General features: G+C 42.6%; 1 protein-coding gene across 10 annotated transcripts in view; it reads right to left on the reverse strand.

Moving 5' to 3' along the window:
- Positions 1-18,881, reverse strand: part of DGKG (diacylglycerol kinase gamma) — a 228,162-nt gene that overhangs the window by 142,032 nt on the left and 67,249 nt on the right. For all 10 annotated transcript variants that reach the window (XR_004670872.3, XR_004670871.3, XR_008624956.2 and 7 more), the window contains 4 exons: positions 12,946-13,116; positions 8,905-8,954; positions 4,884-4,958; positions 4,065-4,187 (listed from right to left, as the gene is read on the reverse strand). Coding sequence is in view for 7 of the 10 variants with exons in the window: in XM_055110769.2 (XP_054966744.1) it covers positions 4,065-4,187; positions 4,884-4,958; positions 8,905-8,954; positions 12,946-13,116 (419 nt within the window). In the remaining 3 variants the exon portion in view is untranslated. The remainder of the gene's footprint in view (positions 1-4,064; positions 4,188-4,883; positions 4,959-8,904; positions 8,955-12,945; positions 13,117-18,881) is intronic.

Genomic DNA, 18,881 nt, shown 5'->3' on the forward strand with positions numbered 1-18,881 from the left:
CTGTTTTAAATACAAATAAAAACAAAATTTTTGTGTGTGTGTTTTAAAAATTAGCAAATATTAAAAGCAAGAAACATCTGAATGGAAGCATGTGTGTGTGGGATAAAATAAATCCTCTCCCGCATGGCTGGCAGAAGCATAAACTGAACAACAATCTGATCTATCATCTATCTATCTATCTATCTATCTATCTATCTATCTATCTATCTATCTATTATCTATCATCTATCTATCTCCTTTAAATGTTTACAACCTTTGACTTACCAATATCTCCTTTTCGACTTTATCCTAAAGAAATAATTTTTAAAAGGCAGATGAGCCTTTTTGTGCCCTGCCAGATGCTTAACCCAGCATTATTTAAAATAATGAAAAGCTGGAAATATCCTAAAGGTCTCATAATTACCAAAAGGCTAATGATAGTACATCCGTCTGATGTAATGTTAGGTGGCAATCAAAAAGATATTTATAAGACTATCTAATGGCATGGGAATGTGCTCATGATACAATGTTAAGCGAAAAAACAGAATGCCATTTCGATGATATGTTATGATTTCAGTTTTATATAACAGATCTTTGATGGGAAGTAATTGCATTAACCTGTTAACAGAGGTTGGCTATAGCTGGCAGCAATATGGATTTATTGTATTCTCTGATTTCTACTTTCTGCTGTGTGTTCCAAATGTTTTACAGTGTGCATGTACTAGTGTGATAATCAAGATGAAAGAGTTTAGTAAAAACAATGTATTTCTCCTATCAACTTTCGGTATGCAGAAAAAATAGTGAAAAGACAGACAGAGAAAGGGTTAGACCATCACCTCCTGACTTTGTTCGGAAGTGAAATCATCTGCATCTACTAGGTACACCAAGCCTCATACAGTCACACCCTCATCTCCCACATCCCATCCCAGGGGAACACAGCACAGCTTGAGGAATGTCCCTCCTGCATGTGATATCCCTGAACATTTCTCATAGGCTCCATTACAAGAGTAACACTCGTGGGCTGGTTTCATGATCAGTAAAAGCTACGGTAAGGTGATGAGGATCGATGGTCATGGATGTAGTGTCCAATGTGCGGGACTCAAATGTAATTCTTACTTCTGGGGTGCGTATGCATTTGGGCTGGTCACTGCAACCAGACCTCAGCCTGTGCCCAGGCTTCTGTTATGATCTCCAGAGGAGCTCACATTCTTTTCCAAATGCTGGCTTTCTCCTCTGGGCCAGAGAAGCTATTTTCTTCTCATTACCTCAAACCCTGCTTCTTCCAGGACATGAGTTTTATAGAATTAAAACCCTCTTATCTAACGGTCTCCACTTTAGTAAATGCATTCACAAACTGATAATGATTCATCAAAAGACTGATTCATTCATTTATTCGTTTGACCAACATCTACCTCAAGGGCTTTTTGTAAGAATTAAATGACATCATGTAAGTAAAGCTTCTAGTTCAATGCCTGACATATTGTAAATTCAAACTTTCATTAAATTCTTATTCCATTCCAGATGCTGGAAGACACAAAATAAACTAAAAAGTGTTTGTTGACGTGGAAGGAGGTAGATTTGTTCCCATTCTAGAAATGAGAAACAGAGATTTGGAGAAGTTCTGTAACTAGCCCAAGCCCACACAGATAATGAGGGACTGAATGAGTAGTCAGACTTGGGTCTTTTGCTGGCCAGAGCCCATGCTCTTTCCATCCTGCTCCTCCACCTCACAAGCCAGGGTTTTCCTGTATGGGTAGAAGGAAAATGATAGCACTCTTCAGCAGACTTCTTCGTGGAGCCCAGAGGATTGTCAATGTATCTGAAAACACCTCTAGTAGCTAAGTCAGTTAGCTCATCCCCCTTTCTCAGCTACTATTTTTATGGATATAAGAAGTGCATGGACCGTGACTTGGGATAAAGTAACGTTTCTGCTTGGGTTATAGCACCATCATGTGGCTCTTTCCTTTCCACATGATGGTGGCTGCAGAATGTGGGCGTAGCCTTCCTCGTGCTCACCAGGTTTTATGCTGCTGCTACGATTTTCCTGGGAGAGAGTCTGTTTTGCAAATATCTCATTCAGTGATTCCCCAGACTTTTCAGTGGTTGTATGTGGGTTTTGAAAAAGCCCAAGAAGCAATGGACTTTTAAGACATTGATGGGGGCTTTCTCCAAAACCCCAAATAGTAAGTGTTAAAAACTTTTAAAGTACATATTTAAAAATAAGTGCATAAAACTCTTGATTAATAAAACTAAACTTGCATTGGCCACTTTCCTGATATAAATGAGAGTTTTCTACAAGGCTGATCTAGCATTTAGGGGAGACACTTGGGAGAATGCTGAGGAAGTAGATGGGCTCTCCTTCCTCCTGCCACAAGACAGCGGGTCTTTTCCATGCAAAGAGTTGGTGGTATTTTGAACCTCAGCAAGTCCAAAGTAGAACAGAAAATGGTAATTGATTCCCTGTAACTAAAATGTCCCATCTTTATTCCCTAAATGAGAAAAAAAATGGTGTTTTGGAACAGAACTTCCATTTTGTCTTGAGTATAATCTTAAGTGAGTAAAGTCAGCAGAAAGCATATCTAACTTATCTGAGCCCTTCCAGTTCCTGGATCACATGGGTTCTTGTACATAAAGCTTCTTGGCAAGGGATCATTGGGTGAGAGGCGTGATGTGAGTGAGTAAGGGGGATGATCTCTGGTGCTAGTTCGGTGGATGTCCTTGGGCAAGTTCCTTCATTTCTCTGGGTCTCAGTTTGTAAAACAAAGGGGATCAACCAGGGACCACAAAGATCTTTTCCAGCTTGACTTTCTAGGGTTCTAAGGAATAAGAAGGGGGTCATGTAGATCCTGGTTCCTTGATTTCTCCTTAGAGCTTGGAAAGCACTGGACATGCTATGAAATGATTGCAAGATTCATAGTTCTTGAGTTTCAGAAATGGGGGCTCAGCTTTAGTCCTGAATTGCAGAGCTATGAAATGAAGATATTATAGGCAACTTGGTCAGCTAGAGGCTCACCCAGCTGCACTTGCTGCCCTGTTCCTCTCTATGGAATAGTCTCAAAGAGGTGTAATCTTTGAGATCTGTAATCTCAAAGTAGTGTTGTCACACAACTGATGTGACTAGTAAATGCTTAATGTCACCATTTGTGCTTCTACTAGTTTTAGTCTTCCCTACCTCATGTATGGAAGTGAGTTCACTTGGTAAATAGGTAGAGAATACAGTAACTGGGTCAGATGAAGGTATATATAACAATCAGTTTCACATTAAGCCTTTACACATATGCCCTACTCTGATCAAATGGGAGATTTGCCTAACACACCCAGAACTTTCTTTCATTTGTGTTTTTAATCAAGCTGTTCTCCAAGCCATAAACTCTCTCTAGGTCTTTAAGGCCACCTGCTCTTTATTCTCAAGAATGGGACATCAAAATCTCATGCATTCTTCAGGGACAAGTCAACACCTTCCAAGGTTTCTTCCCACTGGCCTAACTCTCATGTGTGGGATATTACAAAGTGCAACATCTTTGGTGTCAGAGACAAATCCTCACTCCTCCTTTTGCTCCTTAGGGTCAGAACCTCAGTTTTCCATCTGTATAAATTGGGATAAAAATATTTACCTTATCTGGTTGTTTTGATTATTAAATAAGATACCACTAATGGAAGCCACCCCCACAACAGATCCGTATTTTTTCCTCTCTCCCTTCGTTCTTTCCTCTCACCCTTCCTTCCCCAATTCTCTTAGCATTTTTAAACCTAATTTGTTGAAAAGACAGAATTCTTCTTTGAAGTTTGTGGCCCTTTGCCTGGTTGAGTATAAGGTTCTTGCAGGCAGATAACGTGTCTGTATTCCCTCACAGCATGCAGAACAGTATTTTTAAAGTAGCAATAATGTAGTAAATGTCTGTCAAATGAATATACTTCAGGCACTAATGGATACAAAATAATGTAAATAGAGAGGACTTTGGGGCTGGTCATGGCACATCTGTTGGGCAGTCTGGAGCAGAAGCCAAAGTGATATGTTGATATTAACATGAAGCCCAATGTTCCTGAATGGCAAGAGATCTCTTAACTCCAGCTTGTTGACTTACAGAGTCATCCATCCCCAGGAGGACCAGCAATGGGATGGTGGTCATCCCTCCGTGGACCCATTCCTGTAGAGACACAAAGCCGTCCCGGTCGTAGTCCATCCCTTGCAGCATCTCCTTCAATATCTGTGGAATCCAAAGAGCAATCATTGTCCATTTTCATCATCGACATGTCTACCTGCCTTCTGCCTCTGCTGTCTTGTTCATCTTGCATTATCTGGTTTGTGTTTTACCCCTTTCCCCTCCTGTTAAGTGTGAATAGAGCAGACTGGGAGTGAGGAGGCCAGGCTTCCAGGTCTGGCTCTGCCCTTGGGCCTCGGGCCAGTCGCCCTGACTCTGTGGGCTCTGGTTTGCTTATCTGTAAAAATGGAAATAATATTGTTGTGTTTGTGGCACTGTAGCAGGGATTAGAGAAAATGAATGTAAAGTGAATAACAAAATACCTGACACAGAGGAGCCCCCAAATGTAATTATTCTTATAATTCATGTTATCTGGTGATTGAGGAAGATCTCTACAATTCTTTCTAATAGAAATCTCTATAGTTCTCTCTAAATTCTTTGACTGATGAATTTCTGCTATAACATTTTAGTTCTGGTGAAAAGATTAGCACGGTTATTTCAGTTATGTCTGCATGTTTTCCTGCTGCCTACATTTTTCCTATCAGAGAGGTAGGAGGTAAAGTGCAGGACTCCAAAGAAGCTGCCTATAAGAAGATGAGTCTGGGAGCACCTGCAGGGTTAACACTCATTCATGTCTTGAGTGTGTCCCCCTCCCTTCTTAGAAGCTCACTCCAAAGCCACCCCATCCTTATAGAAACTCACAGGCCTCAGCTCTGTGGGATCCCACTCCAGGTACTGGGCAATATGCAGCATTTGGTTGACAATGCAATCCATCTCCTAGAAAATAGCAAAGGGAGAAAATATCAAAAGGAGACAACCAGAGATGTGTCATTAAGAGCTGAATTCAAAATTAAGCCCAGTGGGAAGAGGGACAGGGCAGGGCAAGAGAAGAAGCTGGTGCAGTAACTGCCATTTTGTGAGGAGCTCAGTTTATTTCTGTCTCGACCACAAAGCTCACGGGAAGCACAGAGCATGCGTAAGCTGGAGGTATGCAAAAAGCTCATAAACACTGACTTCCTCCTGGACCCACCTTCCTTCCCTTATTCTGTGCTTTAACTTGGAAAGCATAGAAAGCACTCCTATTTTTATCCCTCTTTGTGATTATAGCTTCCACAAATACTTACAAACCAAGGCAGGTTTCTCCTGTCACTTCTTATCACTCATCCCCACAGCTGTAGCAACTTGGGATCCATCTCTCAGCTCAAGGCCAGTTTCTCTTGCATGGAGGGTTACTGTGTGTGTCTTAGCTCAGGTACCATGATCTTGATTCCTTTTGTTATCTCCTCTGTTTCCTTTTTACCATGGTCCAGCCCTTAGCCCAGCCCCCAGGAGTCCGTGAACAGGAAACTCAATGAGGAATATGTTTACTTGATGACTGAGCCTTTTGGTACTGAGGCCAGGCTCCATCTAAAACCTCACAGAATTGTTGGCTGCCAATGAGTCAGTGTTCTGAGAGCCCCGCTGAAACACACCAGACTGAAGAGGCATTTGGTGTCAAAGTTAGCACCATTTAGGCACCAGCTAAGATGTTCACAGTAAGATTGCTTTGGGAGGACATGTTGGTAGACTGAAGCAAGGTTCAAAAGTGTTACCTCTGCCAGATAGAATGCCGGGTCCAAATAGCAAGCTAAAACCCAGCAGGGATTTTAAAAAATTGTATTTTATTTAAGTTAAAAAACAATCCATTGCAAAACTACAGGATAGGCCAGTAGATGAGGGTAAGAAAGTGGGCACAAAGGTGGGGAAAGGTTTTGGCAGAAGTTCCAAAAGAAAAGAGCTTGTGAATCTCTGGTTGGGTCCAAGATTTAAAGAGAAAACGTATTTCAGGAACCAAGAATTGGACTCAGTCTTGGGCTATGAAAATAGAAGCAGAGTTGGCAGATTTAAAAAAGAAAAAGTTCCCCTGAGGTCTTCCTGGTCAGGCCACATTTGGATACTTAAAGAGTCAAAGGGGACGGATTCTGTTCTGTGCCACATTTCAGGAATGGCATTTACAAACCAGAGCTTGTCCAAAGTGGATATTTAAGCCTGCCTTATGAGAACCAGTGTAGGAATAGAGAAATTTTAGCTTGGAGAAGATTTTAGGGGAGATGTGATAGCACCTTCAAATACTCGAAGGCCTATTGTATGGGATAGGTATTCCATTTGTCCTGGCCAGGTATGGGGGACAGAAGGAAGCAGAGGGATGCAGGGAAGGAAGGAGTTGAGGACTGGCTTATTTTGGCCTCCCTGTTGGATTGGGGGAGAAGGGGAGCAGAAGCAGGTTTTGAGTTGAAAACGATTCCCCACCACAAAGAGGAGTGCCTGTGTTCGAGAAGGAAGCCCTCTCCAGCAGTCACCCCCAGCAGTGGAATGGCTGTCTTAAAGTAGGAGTCCATATGCCAGGGATTCCAGGTGAAAGGTTGAATCAGATAACTCGTTTGAGATTTGCTTCAGTCTTCCAATATTACCTTTAAAACGTATCTGGAATTTAACAACTTCTTACTACCTGCAATGATTCTACCCTGTACAAGTCTACACCATTTCATGCCTTGATTATTTCAACGGCCTCCTAACCAGTATCCCTGCTTGCATTCCCTCTGTCACCCAGGCTGGAGTGCAGTGGCGCCATCTCGGCTCATGGCAACCTCCACCTCCTGGGTTCAAGTGATTCTCCCATCTCAGCCTCCCGAGTAGCTGGGACTACAGGCGCCCGCCACCACACCCGGATAATTTCTTTTGTATTTTTAGTAGAGACGGGGTTTTGCCATGTTGGCTAGGCTAGTCTCAAACTCCTGACCTCTGGTGATCCGCCCACCTCAGCTTCCCAAAGTACTGGGATTATAGGCTTGAACTACTGCACCCAGAGTATAGTGATTCTGTTAAAACATAAGTCAATCACATCACTCCTCTGCTCAAGATCGTCAATGGTTCTCCATTTCTCTGGAGTAAAAGATACACTTTTTTTTTAATTTTTTTGAGACGGAGTCTCCCTCTGTCGCCCAGGCTGGAGTAAGTGGCGCGATCTTGGCTCACTGCAACCTCCACCTCCAGGGTTCAAGCAATTCTCCTGCCTCAGCCTCCTGAGTAGCTGGGACTACAGGTGTGTGCCAACATGCCCGGCTAATTTTTGTATTTTTAGTAGAAACGGGGTTTCACCATATTGGCCAGGCTGGGCTCGAACTCCTGACCTCGTGATCTGCCCGCCTCCCAAAGTGCTGGGATTACAGGCAAGAGTCACTCGCCTGGCCAAAGATAAACACTATTAATCACCTATAACGTTTAATAAGATTTGCAAACTCCCCACTCTCCTACCCCCCTCCCATGACTTCTCTGATCTCATCCCCTATTACTTCCTCACTGTGATCTCATCTGTTTACTCATTCTGCTCCATTCACACTGGCCCGGAGTGAATCTTCTAACATCCTAGGGACCCTCAGGACCCTCACACTCACTGTTCTTTCTCCTGGAAGGCTCTTCCCCTAGAATTACTCCCTCACCTTCTTCATGCCTCTGTTCAGATGCCCCCTCCTAGAGAGGCCTTCCTTGTCGACCCTCGCTAAAGCTTCAACTTCTTCCAACATTTCCTTTCCTTTATTTTTCTTCTTAGCACCCATCCCTACCTGACACATGTTTTTACTATGCTGCTTAGTGTCTGTGCTTGGACTAGAATGAAAGCTTCATGAGGGCATGGCACTTTGTCAGTTGGCTACACTGCCATACCCTCAGTGCTTAGAAGAGTGCCTGACATAACGCAGATACTCAGTAAATATGTGTTGACCAAATGCTTGAGAATCTGTGATTCTCTGGATGTTTCCTCAAATGACCCAACCCGCAGCATTGCAATGTGGCTGGAGGGATCCCATAGAGGCGCCCTGGGGTTCAGAGGGAATTGGGATGATTCAGTTTGTCTAGTGGACTTCTTCCCTTCCTTCCTTCCTCTGGTCTGACTCAGCCCCATGCATCTCAACCTCAGGGCCTTCCTGTTAATGAGCCCTATCTCTGACATTGACAGTCAGGACAACAGGTCCTGTCTGACTCTGTTTGCCTTCTTCTCTTTCCATTCTTCCTTTTACTCCACGAGCCTTGATCAATCCTTGCCTGTTCCTGAAGGGGTGAGGGTGAGTCTCAGTCTTTCTCAGGTGCAATGGGATGGGAACATGTACTTAGAGCAGACAGAACCAGACTCCTAGGCTAGTGCCCTGGAGTAGGAGAAGCAGCCAAGGGTGACGTCAAAGCACATCAGCAGTGACCAGCAGCCTCCTTCCTCACACATCAGCAGTGACCAGCAGCCTCCTTCCTCTCAAATCAGCAGTAACCAGCAGCCTCCTTCCTTGCACATCAACAGTAACCAGCAGCCTCCTTCCTTGTGCCCTTTTCCCTTGGTCTTGTTGCCTCCCCTGCCCTCTCCTCTTGGCCTCAGGACTCCTGCAGGAAATTGCAGGAGGTGCTTGTGAACTGAATGGGAAGTTAAACTAGGTGACATGCTAAAGCATCCCTCCATCCTGAGATTTGATGATCCCAGGCTTCTAGAGTGAAAAGGTAAGTTGGCATTCACGCTCTGCAAGGCCGGCCCTTTGGAAATAGCGGGTGGAGAGGTCCTAGTCGGATTTCCTCAGGCTGCATCGAGACATTGCTATTACTACAAAGACGGAACTGAACATTTTCAGATTCTTCCTCTGCTTGCTCCCTGCTCCCCCAGCCTTTCTCAGGTCCATGAGGGATATTTAGAGTGAGAACTTACCGCTTGGTCCAGGAGACCGTTCTCATCTGAATCATAGAGGCGAAACATGACTGTAAGAAACACAGAGGTAAGCCTTGAGGTGTCCTCTAAGAAGTGCGGATGGCTGAAGTTTTGATGCTGCCAAGTTTTTAGATTAGTTCTGTCACCACTGTGACGAAGGTTATGGCAGCCAGCTCTCCCTCCCTCTGAGCACAGAGTCTGACTTCCTTACAGAGAGGCTGGGCCAAGGGAGGAGAACCACCTGGCTTCTGGACCTGTCTAAGCAATACCTATGTGGCTGATGAAGTCCAGGTCATGAGTGTAATTCCCTGGGGAGCATGAACACATTTCAGCGTCACTAGAACACAACCTAAAACAAATGCCCAGCTGGGGGTGGGGCAGAGGCACCAGAATTTTTCTTCTATTGAGCATAGAAAGTGTAGAGTTAGGCAGATTTAAATCCTAGGACTGCCCTGCCACTTCTGGGGGGTGCCCAACAAGTTACTTAACTTCTTTGAGCTCAGCTTCCTTATCTATAAAGTGGAGAGAATAATAGTTGGTTTCTCCTAGGATTATTATGAAGATTAATGTGTAACTGATAGGCCAAATCAACTGGGCTTAGAATATAGAAAGCACTCAACAGATGTTACTAATTTTTATTTTCCTTTTCAAATGAACATTTATATATGGCATTTAACATATACAAGGTACTGTCCTATAGACTTTCTCATTATTGCTTAATCCTCAACAATGCTATGGGGTAGTTATTATGGAAGCCATCTTTTCCTTTTTCTAAAGGTATTCGGAAATACGCTATTCAGAAACATCTTCAATCACGTTCTAACTGCAGGGAAGTGATGTAGGATAAGGAAGATCTGGGAGAAAAATCTGGACAAGGGACTACATGTTTACTTATGGGACCTGGAAACCTATGTTTTACTCAACCAAAAGGAAAAGATCCTGTCTGTGGTCTCATAAGTCAGCATGGCAGGAAACAGAGATAAGCATTTCTTCATTTTCCTGCTATTCTTTCTTTCTTTCTTTTTTTTTTTTTGAGACAGAGTTTCACTCTTGTCGCCCAGGCTGGAGTGCAATGGCGCCATCTTGGCTCACTGCAACCTCCGCCTCCCGGGTTCAAGCGATTCTTCTGCCCCACCCTCCTGAGTCGCTGGGATTACAGGCATGCGCCACCACACCCGGCTAATTTTTTATTTTTAGTAGAGACGGGGTTTCTCCATCTTGGTCAGGCTGGTCTCAAACTCCCGACCTCAGATGATCCGCCCGCCTCGGCCTGCCAAAGTGCTGGGATTACAGGCGTGAGCCTCTGCGCTCCCCGGCCTTTCCTGCTATTGTTTAAAACCCTTCATCATGCCTGCTTTCTCTGCGGAGCACCCATTGACTGATGCGGTGCAACCCCTTGGGGCATGTACCAGCCTGGTCCCCTTATTTCTGCTAAGTTGTCCTTGTGTCATCATTTCCTCCTAGATGTTTTAATGTCTCTGCACCTTGTGTTTTTTTCAGGGGTGCATCGCTGGTCAAAGTCAAAGTCCTTTAAAGGTAGGGTCATGGGCTTTCGATGCTTTGTGATTCCTCAGAAGGTCCCAGTCAGAGGCATGCATCGTATGCTGCTGACTCACCCAGCAGATGGTTGAATGACATAGAGGACAGACCTTTTCTGCTAGCATTATTCCAGGACTCTGGGCCTAGGCGACTCTCCAACGCTGACCTCTCTCTGGTCCTATTGTGCATGAACAATAGAACTAGAAAGGCCTGAGTAAGCATCCTTATTTTAGCAGTGTAACCTTGGGCAAGTCTTTTAACCTTCTTGTGCCTTCCTTCTAGGTTACAATGAAGTTAAAATGAGAATGCATTCAAAGTACTTAGCAAATAGAAGGTGTTTATCAATGATAGTTGTTATTATTGCATTGGCAATAGGTGTGGGATTTCAGGCTATTATTTCCAAAAAATACATGTTTGGTTTTTAAAAAGAAAAGTTTAATTTGTTTTCAGTCCTTAAAGTTAAGGAAGGATATAAATTGATATGGTTTAATAAAAAGCAAACCAAAATGAAAACTCTATATGACCAAGTTTCTGTAACAAAAAATTGCAGGCCGGGCGCCATGGCTCACACCTGTAATCCCAGCAATTTGGGAGGCCAAGGCGGGCGGATCACCTGAGGTCAGAAGTTCGAGACCAGCCTGGCCAACATGGTGAGACTCTGTATCTACCAAAAATACAAAAAGTAGCTGGGCGTAGCGGCGGGCACCTGTAATCCCAGCTACTTGGGAGACTGAGGCAGAAGAATCACTTGAACCTGGGAGGTGGAGGTTGCAGTGAGCAGAGATCACGCCACTGCACTCTAGCTTGGGCAACAAGAGCAAAACTCCATCTCAAAATAAATAAATAAATAAATAAAGGAAAAAATTAGCAAAAGATGGAGAGGGATCCAAAAGATTAAAAGAGAGTAAAGAGACATAATAACCAGTGGTGATGTATGAATTTTACTCGGATCCTGATTCAAACAAACAATTAAAAATATCTAAGATAATTGGAAAAATGTGAATACTGACTATTTGATAATAGCAAAAGGAATCATTTTCTTTAGCTGTAATGATGGTATTGAGGTTATATTTAAGAAGAAGAGTCTGCGATTTTAGAGGTACATACTGAAATATTTACAGATTATATGATGCCTGGAATTTGCTTCAAGATACTCTGAGGCAGAGGGAATGGTGGGAGGTATAAACACAACAAGATTGACCATAAGTTGATAATTGTTGAAACTGGATGATGGGGCCACAGATGTTCACTGTACTCTCTACTTTTATCTTTGAAATTTTCTGTAATAAAAAGTTTTAACATTTCTTTGCATGGTCATTATAAGACTCAGTTGGAGAGTCATTAATATAAAAAAATCTGTCACCTTCTCTTTGGTAGTCACTAACAAATACAATGCCTGAAACTCAAAATCCAGCTAAATGCTGGAAATAATTTGATGTTTCACTTTTAACATTAGCTAGAAGAAAACAGAAATCTGCTACATTTGCCACCAAATTAGCACTTAAGACTTGCAATTGTTAACACTTCAAACCTATGGGAGAGATTTTAAGCTCAGCTAATGAGCAAACTGTTTCATTTTGTTTTTGGCAAGAATTAACCTTTGGCAGACTTCCCTTGCTTATGTTTAAGTTTTGTTGACTAGTCTTATTATTAACTGGAATTTTGACTTTGGCTGTAACATGTACATTTTTTTCCCCTTACTGTCTACTTAAGTTCCCAAGAGAAGCAAAGACAATACAGATTTTTTAACAAGGTCCTGTCATCTCCTATTTTTTTAGAAGTATGTCTGTAGGCTCACAGAAGCCAGGGAAACCATCACTGGACTGAATCATCTACAAGACTGCAGGCTGTTTCAGCCACTGTGAACTTTCTGCCCCCAGCTCTTACTCTCCTCCTGAAGACATGTTTGTAAAACCTACTTTAGTAGCACCACGAAACTGAGCTCAACTCCTTTAATTAACTGGCCCCTTCGTTCTCTAGAGGCCAAGAATCTTGGGGTGGGGGGGGGCATAGGTAGAGAAATGGACAAAGGCTTATCAAGACAGAGGTTGATGAGATCTCAAGAAAAGAATATTTCCTCATAGTTAAAGAGTTGCCTGGGCACGGAATAGGGGAAGGAGGAGAGATGTTGACTATCTTTCTTTAAAAAATCTATTAAGAGGCGGCAGCAGTTTTCTGAGTAAAGGCTTTCAGGAAGTCCTGCCAGCAAAGCAAGGAAGTCTTGACCACTTGATGGGACCCCTTCCCTTTCCAGATTCTGGTTCTCAATACCTGGGTTTCAGATGCCCTTCCCATGTGATACACAACTGGTAATATGTCCCAGGGTGGATTCTAGGAGTTGTTCATATCACTGCTGGTAACAGGACAAAGAAACCTCCCCAAAGAGGCAGGACGCATATCCGTGATATCAACTCAATCTCCAGTGTGTTTAGGAATAATGGATAGAACCCAAGATCCTTCTCTAGGAAAAAGCTGAAGCCCCTTGACAGGGTGAGCACTTACACTCCAGCTTATCCTGAGGCCTCCCCGTCTCCAGCAGGGACAGGTAGCACACAACATCCTTCAGGTACACCACTGGGGATTCCGAGCTTGAAGACCGAGGGACGGGGGGTTCCAGGGGGGTCGCAGCCACTTGGTCTTCAGCTGGTGCTTGCTTCTCAGCCATATTTGATTCTGCGATGAACAAAAGGAAAACATCCAAGGACATTTTCTGTTTAGTAAATATTAACCCCTCTTTGTTACCCCATCCTTTTCATGGTAGAGGCAAGAATTTTGTAGAAGTGTCTTCAAAAGCTTTGGTTACATAGATGTGACCAAATTAGTGGCCCTAGAAATCCAACTTGTGGAGTTCATATTCTCTGAAGGGATCCCATGCTGACCCCTTTAAGAGTCTATTTCCTTGCAGGAAATTCATCTATACTCTGAATATTCAGAAAAGATGATAGTGATTATTGGTAATATCAATAATCAACAGGTAAATGTCATTTGGCCTACTTTTTTGGGAACATACCCAACTTATAGAAGTAATTTTGGCTGGGATTTCAAAATGGTAAATGGCCAACAGTCATTTCTCAATAGACCTTGCAATTTTCTTTTCAAACACATTTAAAGAAACACAAAGGATGAATATTCAAAAGAGAAAACCGGGATTGATAATTAACGAATCTCCAGAAACTAGGAAGGACTCAAACTAACTGCAAGTCTAATTTGGATGAAGAAAATGCAGAAAGTGGATTATTGTACCACAAAAATGGGGTAAGTTTTCCCTTTAAAATTTCTCTTTTCTAAGGTAGGAAAACACTTTGTCTCTTCCACACTCTGTCCTGTGGTTCAGAAATATAAGCTCTATTACTAACAAGAAAACTGGGCACCCCTGTTTTCCTGTGTGAATTCTATTTTTTGAGACACTTTGAGTGCTGTCTTCCATCTCTACCTCCATGCTCATCAGAAATGATCTCTTAATATCTACTAGGAGTGTACAACTCACAGAAAACAACTAGCCAGGGAACAAAGGGAAGTTGGACAGTGGAAAATCCAATGTTTTAGGTGTTGTTATATTATACCACCAAGTAACAAAGTACTGAAGGTAGAGGCAGTGGGAGAGACAGCCTTGATCGTAATGTGTGTTGAGGAAGGCAATGTTACCTGTACACTCTTCATTCGGAGAAACCAATAACCAAGCAATGGGAGTAAATATTCCATTTTAGGCAAGCAGGGCTGTGCTAGATGAAAGGCTTCCAGGTTCCAGGGATTCAGTTGTGGGTCTGAGAAGGGAGTTAACCATCATCCAGATGGACAATAGGAGAAACCAAAGGTCACTGACACAATTTGTATATTACAGAGGGCCTCATGAAGAAACCAAAATGGAGCCTATGAAACGCAGCTGCAAAGTAAGGAAAGAAAGCTTCATCCTGAGGTCTCAGAAGACCAGATTTTCAAAAGTAATTTTCTACTGGAGAAGGCCCTTAGCGGGATGCAAGAAGATATCACCTCTATTATACAAAAGCAGAAAGCCTCAGGGTTTGACAAGTAGAGATGAAAATACAGTAGGATGAGATAAAGACAGGGATAGTGAGATAGGGGAAGTTGTAATAAAATTACATATTTAATGAAGTATTAAGATTGTCACTGGAGGAAAACATGGGAACAGGCCTTTGTACTGTGTAGTCCATTACACCCAAAGTTATTGCTAGGTCCTCATATTATTCATCAATTAAAACTCTATCAGTGACTTCTACCTTGACTAAAATGGACTAACAGAGACCAGATTTACCCTCTCACCCAAAACAGTGACAAAACTGGACAAAACATATGAAACAATGGTTCATAGGACATTATATTATCAGGGAGGACCAAACATTGATCTCTGAGAAGATGAGATGACTCCTACAACTGCCACATCAGACTGTTTGGAAAGAGTTTCTAGGCCGCAGCACAGAGAAGGGGAAGGCAGGCCAACCCTGGAAGTCTCTCTGAGTGGAGGTGAAGCTGGAATCTGGAGCCCACAGTGGCTAGGGTTCACAGAGCAGGCACTGGAGAGGAGGGGATGCACAGAGAGCTAGCTCTGAATGTGTGTAGAAGGTCCCCTTTGAGTAACAGCAGAGAGTTCCCTTCAATTATTCAGCGGAGTAGTAATTAGCACACTTGTGGAAGGAAAACACCTAAGGCTAAGGCTGGGGAAAGAACTAGGATTAGAGGGAATAATCCCTGGAATGCAAAGAGAACCAGGAGTAATGCCTATTCCCACCAACCAGGGTAGAAACCCCCCATAATTCGTGAATCATCGATAGAGTATTCAGAAACATTTTTTCTCAGTAGTGAGTAAATGCCTTTCTGGTCCTGTCCAGTGAAGCTTAAAAGATAGATCCAAAAAGATCAGACTGTTTCCAAGTAACCTAACTGTACCTAAAAACAAAGCTCAGGACTTTGTAGGAATGTGAAAATCCAGTACTCAACATTTAGTGAAGAGGCACCATAAATTCTACACAAATTCTTCCAGAAAATTTAAGAGGAGGGAATCCTACGCAACCCTTTTGGTGAGGCCAGCATTACTCTAAAGCCAAAAACAGACAATGACATGATAAGACATGAACATGCAAATCAATATCCCTTATGAACACAGAGGCAAACGTTCTTAATATTTTAGCAAATTGAGGCTCATAATATGTAAAAAGAAATTAAATAAGACCAAATAAACAATTAAGTACATGAAAAGATACTCAACATCATTAAAGCACAAGAATATTTATAACATTTTTATTTATGATAATTATAAATTGGAAGCAATCTAAATGTCCATCAGTAGGTTAACAGACGAACAAATTGTGGAATATCTATGTATTAAAACACTAATCAGCAACTAAAATATGTGAACTATTGATACATACAAAATGGATAAATCTCAAAATTATTACATGGAGTGAAAAAAGGCAGACCCAAAAGAGTAGATAGTGTATGATATCATTTATATAAAATCTAGACAATGTAATTTAATATATATGGCAGAAAGCAGATCAGTAGTTGTATGGGGATGAAGGGTGGGCGGGTAAGGAGGGTGGAAAAAAGGGATTACAAAGAAAACTTTTAGAGATGATGGGTATGTTCATCATATTAATTGTGGTACTAGTTTTACAGGTATATACATGTGTCAAAACTTATTAATTATACACTTAAAACATGCAATTTTTTGCCAATTTACAACTCAATCCTTGGATCTTGAACCATTTCTCTAGTTTTCACTGAAGTCTACTGCTCACTCCTGTCATAGAGATGCAGGGGTCCAGGAAGGCTGAGAGGCACTGACACTGTCTCATTAGTGTCCTTCCTCTTCATTCTGCTTTATATGAAATAGCCCTGACCTATGGCCATCTGAGTACGTCCCTCAGGTACCACCAGTAAAAAATGCCAACACCCTCTTCCGGATCACAGAGGTTCTGTCCTGGTGCCATGTCCTAAACCCTTTCATGTGACGGCTCTTGGGCAGACTTGACTTGTTCCACTTTCTCCCTTGGTATCTGTGTTACTTGTTCCCTTTCAGTGGGGCAGTGTGGCATAGTGGGAAGAGCACCAGGCCAGGCAGCAGAAGACCGTGATTCCACCGCTGAGTTTGTGTTCAGTTGTGTGTGATTTAACACACAAAGTATGTGTGTGTGATTTAACACAAGCAGGCTTACTCCACCACACTCAACCTCAGTTTTCTCATCTGTTTAAAGAGGGGATTGCATTAAAACTGCTGTTTACCCAAAGTCTTGAATTACAGAAATCATTCAAGTAAATGACTTAACTAAGTGAAGAACAAAACTGGGTCCCAAGGCCGGGCACGGTGGCTCATACCTGTAATCCCAGCACTTTGGGAGGCCGAGGTGGGTGGATCACCTGAGGTCAGGAGTTGGAGACCAGCCTGGCCAACATGGTGAAACACCGTCTCTACTAAAAATACAAAAATTAGGTGGGCGTGGTGGCGGGTGCCTGTAATCCCAGCTACCCAGGAGGCTGAGGCAGGAGAATCACTTGAACGCGGGAGGCAGAGGTCGGGAGGCAGAGGTTGCAGTGAACTGCAATCGTGCCACTGCACTCCAGCCTGGGCAACAGAGCGAGACTCCATCTCAAAAAAAAAAAGAAGAAACTGGGTCCCAGATTATCTATACAATACAGTCTGATCCCAATTCTGTAAAAAAATTATAGAAAAATCTACAAGGAGATTACACACACACACGTAATTGCATTGGTAAAATTATGGATGATTTTATTGTGCTTTTTTAAAAACACATTTTTTAGAGCACTGCAAAATTCAGAGTAAAACTAGAAGAGGGTCCAGAGATTTTTCACACACCCTGCTTCCCTACACATGCATAACCTACCATGCCTCACTCCCCCACCAGAGTGGTACATTTGTTACAGCTGATGAATACATCAACACATCATTATCTCCTGAAGTCTATAATTTGCATTAGGGTTCACTCTTGGTGTTCTACATTCTGTGGGTTTGGGCAAATGTACAATGACATGCATTCACCATTATAGTATACAGAGTAGTTTCGCTGCCCTAAAAATCCTCGGTGCTTTGCCTATTCATCCTTCCCTTCCCCTGACCCTTGACACCACTGATCTTTGTTGTTTCTTTATTTTTTTGTGTCCTTCAAATTTCTTACAATGTGAGTGTATTACTTTTATAATTTGGAAAAACTAACACAAAATACTGGGGGACTTTCCTTGAGATTTCAATATTCCAAGTCGCTGAAACATCTCGACAGCCTGAGAAACTAACGAAACACCAGGACACTGAAGTTCTCCTTGTTCATCCCAGTTAGTCCTGGGCCTTCATGAAGGGAAAGGTGGGCTCAGCCTTTCCTGAGCTGACACTCTGACAGTGATAGATTGCTCAGGCCTCCGAGCCAAAGTCTGGACCCTGAAAGCCCTGCTCTTCTGTCTTTATGGCTCTGGGAATGAAGTGGGCTTTGCTAGATCTGAGCTTGGAGACTGATCTGATAGGCCTAGACAGGCCACATGAAATAAGAATCTAAGCTCTTTCCCTGGCTTCCACCTGGGCAACAGGAAAAGGTTGGTCTTTTCAGCAGATGGCCTGATTGAAGGTGAGTCCAGGACTTGGCTCTTCCTTGCCGGCAGAGGCCCCTCTCTGTGGTGACTGCCTGGTCCTATAATTCTTGTTTCTGGTGAACAGGGACATCTAATTAAGACATCTGTGGAAGAGGGCCTAGCAGGAAAAGGTTTTTTCCCTTAAATCTCAAGTGTCAAAAGAAGATTAAAAAAATGCTGTATACCTCCTTGGGCCAAGAGTCAGATAATTGCCCTTTCATGATTTTACTATAGGGGGCTGATTTTTCCCATACACAAGGAAAATGGTACGTGACAAAATCACTTCTCCAGGAGGAAATCTCTGGAAGTTTCTCTTTTAGACCCAGAATGATACAACTATTGCAAATACGCATGGAGGTCAAATAAGTCAGCTAATTTCCGTTATCATCATTGATCATCTTTTCTCAAATATCACATAATGACATATCCCCAATAAGTTCTTCCTTGGTACCTCAGAAACATTAGCCACTAAAACACAACCTGCTTAGACAATTTGGAACCTCAGTGAATGAACTGTATCTTCTTCTAGGTTCCTCTTGAAGTTCCAGATAAAATAAACCCTGTCTCTACAAAAAAAGAAAAATTAGCCTGGCCATGATGGCATGCACCTGTAATCCCAGCTACTCAGGAGGCTGAGACAGGAGAATTGCTTGAACTTGGGAGGCAGAGGTTGTGGTGAGCTGAGATTGCACCATTGCACTCCAGCCTGGGCAACAAGAGTGAAACTCCGTCTCAAAAAAAAAAAAAAAAAGTCTCTAGGTAAATAATTTGGGGCAGGATGCTTTTTACCACTGAGTTTCTTGCTGGGAGTTTAAAATCTCAGAGCTCCTAGTTTCACACTT

Source organism: Pan paniscus, chromosome 2, assembly GCF_029289425.2.
Source record: "Pan paniscus chromosome 2, NHGRI_mPanPan1-v2.0_pri, whole genome shotgun sequence".
Taxonomy (NCBI): domain Eukaryota; kingdom Metazoa; phylum Chordata; class Mammalia; order Primates; family Hominidae; genus Pan; species Pan paniscus.